Raw genomic sequence first — 1,532 nt, 5'->3', positions numbered from 1 at the left:
TTTAACATGGATGTTATCTGATTCGGCTCTACGCACGAAAATATGCACATGGTCGACCACAGGTTGGTGATAATATGAAAATTCTGGGAGGAAATTTCTTGGGAATTTTCTATTAGTTCTTGTTCACGTGTACCTGAATTCGTATGGAAACCTCTTTGAAAGGTGAGGAAACTGCTGAGGTGAGCTGAGGAAGGCGAATATATGTCCCTCCAATACTGATTTTACTCGAGTCTCATCCTTTGCACGGCTTAATCTTAGCCGCAACCGTTACGGGAAGAGACTATATGATGTGCACTGTTATGCGCCGTTGCTGTTGAGTATTTGTTGGTGATTTAGATGGAGTCCTTGAGAGCAGTCGTGGCGTCGTTGCGAAGTCAAATTGCTGTGCTCGAAGATGCTCTTGCTGAGGCTAGGAGGAAGGAGATGGGGTAGGTTGGGGATGGGATGGATTTGGAAATGAAGTGGTAGGGATATAAAGGGAAGATTTGAAATTGAAGATGACGAGGAGGCTGATGATGGCAGTGGTAGAGGTGTCCAAACTTGCATCTCGGGTGAGGAGAGGGTGGTCCCAGGTTCGATCCCTGGTGGCGGCATTTTCCCCTCAGGTATATCTGATAACGCTGGTTTCTTCATGGCTTGGACCCCTCGAAGCGAACCGGATGATCCGGTTGATGGTTTTAAGATCGAACTCGATGTAAGCGGGGAGTAATTGTTGAATAATATTAATGGTGAATACAATGATTTTTGAAGGAATAATAGAATCATGTATTGATAGATGATAAAAAATAATGAAGTTTTACTCATGATATGGAAAAGGCTCGTGGGAACATATTTCACCTTTCGCTTGGTGGAGAATAATTGTGTTATTGGTCGCGGAAACATATACGTGCTATAATTTTCGCCATGGTGGCATTCCAAGAAAATAAGTAAACAGATGTAGTGGATGATATGATACAAGTTATAGTAAATATTAATTTTAGATGTATATACACATTAGATCAACTGCAGTGATGATCGGAAGATCCATTCTTGATGGTTTTCATACTGCCTTTTACCATGGGCTCGACAAATGTCGATAATACAAACTATCATATAGATAATTAATAATAGTTGAATATATATGATTCCTCATCATGTAGTAGTGCATCATGTAGGAGTTGGACCTGTTAGCGAGGACGGTGTGGGAAGGGTATATGGATGTTCTGAATGCTGCAAGGAAACCTCCGTATGGTTACGGTGATGGCACGACGAGAGTTCATAGATTCACAAGACTTGTTAAAAGTATTAGGTTGATGGTTCGTGTTTGGATGATGTGGTAGGGTCCTTTCTAGGTGTTCTTGATCGACTAAGGCGACTTGAGGAAGTGAGAGAGTTGGTCTTCGGACTTGTTCGTAGCGAACTGTTGAGAGTAGTTGCGATAGTGACCATGCTACAGGTGAGACTATTATTATGCTTGGACCTCGTACACTTGATGCTATCAACTTGTTGTTGTTATTGATACTACTACAATCAAGATGCTATCAACTCGTTGT

At 41.7% G+C, this 1,532-nt stretch overlaps 1 protein-coding gene across 1 annotated transcript; it reads left to right on the top strand.

Moving 5' to 3' along the window:
* Positions 1-336: 336 nt before the first annotated feature.
* On the top strand, positions 337-709 carry Pmar_PMAR026310 (hypothetical protein; the record flags this gene model as incomplete). Its single annotated transcript, XM_002775323.1, has 3 exons — positions 337-428; positions 469-551; positions 606-709. 3 exons carry the CDS (start codon positions 337-339, stop codon positions 707-709), a joined length of 279 nt encoding a protein of 92 aa, XP_002775369.1.
* Positions 710-1,532: the final 823 nt, after the last annotated feature.

Source organism: Perkinsus marinus (genome assembly GCF_000006405.1).
Source record: "Perkinsus marinus ATCC 50983 genomic scaffold scf_1104296955968, whole genome shotgun sequence".
Lineage (NCBI taxonomy): Eukaryota > Perkinsozoa > Perkinsida > Perkinsidae > Perkinsus > Perkinsus marinus.
The sequence above is the reverse complement of the archived record's forward strand: the minus strand, read 5'-3'. Positions and strand labels throughout refer to the sequence as shown.